The following is a 1,651-nucleotide window of genomic DNA, read 5'->3' on the forward strand; positions in this document are numbered from 1 at the left end:
GACCTCTTCTGTAGCAGAGTCTCCTTAGCCTCGTTGCACAGTTCAGCCGCATTGGGAGATACGGGAGCCACCAACAGCAGTGCACTTTGTTTGAGAGTGGATATTATTTCCCCAAGAGACTCAGAGGAGATCCTGCCATCGGCGCTAGTGGCCAGCAAGAGCCGCAGGTCAATGAGCCTGTCGGGCGCCAGGGAAGCGAAGAATGATCCCAGCTCAGCATGTTGTGGGTGTCGAGCGGCTGCGGCTGCGTCAGCAAACTGCAGCGAGGTGTGCGTCTCCTGGGACAGGTCACAGCGTTTGCAGGAGAGGTGCTCCATCGCCCACTGCGTCGAGCATTGGGACTCGGAGCTTGCTCGGACGAGGGCAATGAGGCCTTCCAAGGAACGGACCTCCACACGAAGCATAGAGAGGGTGTCGAGGATGTCATACACCTCTACTTTGCAGTCAGCTGATGATGGGAGCGGGCGCAGTATGTGGTGGCAAATGGAGTTGATGATGATGTTGGAGACAGGGTCCATGGGGCCATAGCAGTGGCCAGCAAATAGGATGTGGGGGATGAGGTGGAGCCACGTAGAGGGTAGCATGGCGAAGACTTTGAGATAGAAGCCGTGGATCATGTCGTGGAGCCTCATCCTGAGAGACCCAGTGTATTCGCAGGCATCGCCAGAACAGATCATGACCGCAGAGCCGAAGTGTGCTTTGGCGGTTTTCACGACTTTCTGCAAACAGAATGAGATCATGGATCTGTGCTCGTGAGGAGACCGCAGGGCCGCGAAGTGGTCTCCATGACGCTCGACATTGATGGTGAACATTTTGAAGCCATCGGAGCTTGTGGTGTTGGAAATGTCTAGTCTCCCTTCATCAGCCTTGAGGTCCCGGCAATAGACAAGTAGCTCTCTTCCGCTTGGCCGCAAGCTGAACTGAAGATCCAAGGGGGCACCGACCTGGTATCGCAGCAAATCCATGATGGCAATGACATCATCGACGGTGAGCTTGCGCCCTCCCTTCTCGAGCAAGGGGGCGGAGTCGCAGAGGCACTGTTTGGGCAGGGGCGACGCCTGGAGCCGCACCAGGTCATCAGGCGCAGGGTGCCGCCGCCCACAGCTTGCGGCGTACTTGAAGGCGGCTTGCGTCCTTTCAGAGGCAGGGTCGGGTGGTGAAACAGCAGTAGCGTGTAGATCGTGCTCGACCAGCTGGACTGCGAGGGCGACATCGGCGCGTGCCCAGTGGAGGTAGCGGGTGGCCTGTTCTTCGCTGAGGCATCCGAAGTAGCCAACCATGAATCTGATGAGAGCCTGGCGGGACGCCCCAGCAATAGAGTACCATGTAGCCCTGCGGGTGGACGGCCCACAGGTAACCCTGCCGGAGGATGGCAAAACCCAGCTGGTGTTCCAGCTGCTGTAGTCACTGGGTTGCACCCTGTCGGCGGCCAGCCTCTTGGACCTCCTCCTATCGGGCTTTGCCATGTCCACGAAGTCGCGCGGGAGGAGGGCGACAGTGTTGAGGATGATGTTGGTGACGGGGTCGAGGAGGCCGAGGCAGAGGCCGCCTTCGCGCATGGATACGGCCAACTGGTCGGCGGCTTCCACCGGCATGTCATGGACAGGCAGCCGGCCGAACGCCTCCTCGTGCAAGTCGAGGAGGAGCTCCA

At 59.3% G+C, this 1,651-nt stretch overlaps 1 protein-coding gene across 1 annotated transcript; it reads right to left on the reverse strand.

The window, feature by feature from the left end:
- Positions 1–5: 5 nt before the first annotated feature.
- On the reverse strand, positions 6–1,646 carry LOC119348100 (the record flags this gene model as incomplete). The annotated part of the gene is made up of 1 exon (XM_037616471.1): positions 6–1,646. A coding segment is annotated over one exon (1,641 nt), but the record flags the coding sequence as incomplete, so codon positions are not given.
- Positions 1,647–1,651: the final 5 nt, after the last annotated feature.

This window comes from Triticum dicoccoides, unplaced genomic scaffold (genome assembly GCF_002162155.2).
Source record: "Triticum dicoccoides isolate Atlit2015 ecotype Zavitan unplaced genomic scaffold, WEW_v2.0 scaffold85386, whole genome shotgun sequence".
NCBI classification, from domain to species: domain Eukaryota; kingdom Viridiplantae; phylum Streptophyta; class Magnoliopsida; order Poales; family Poaceae; genus Triticum; species Triticum dicoccoides.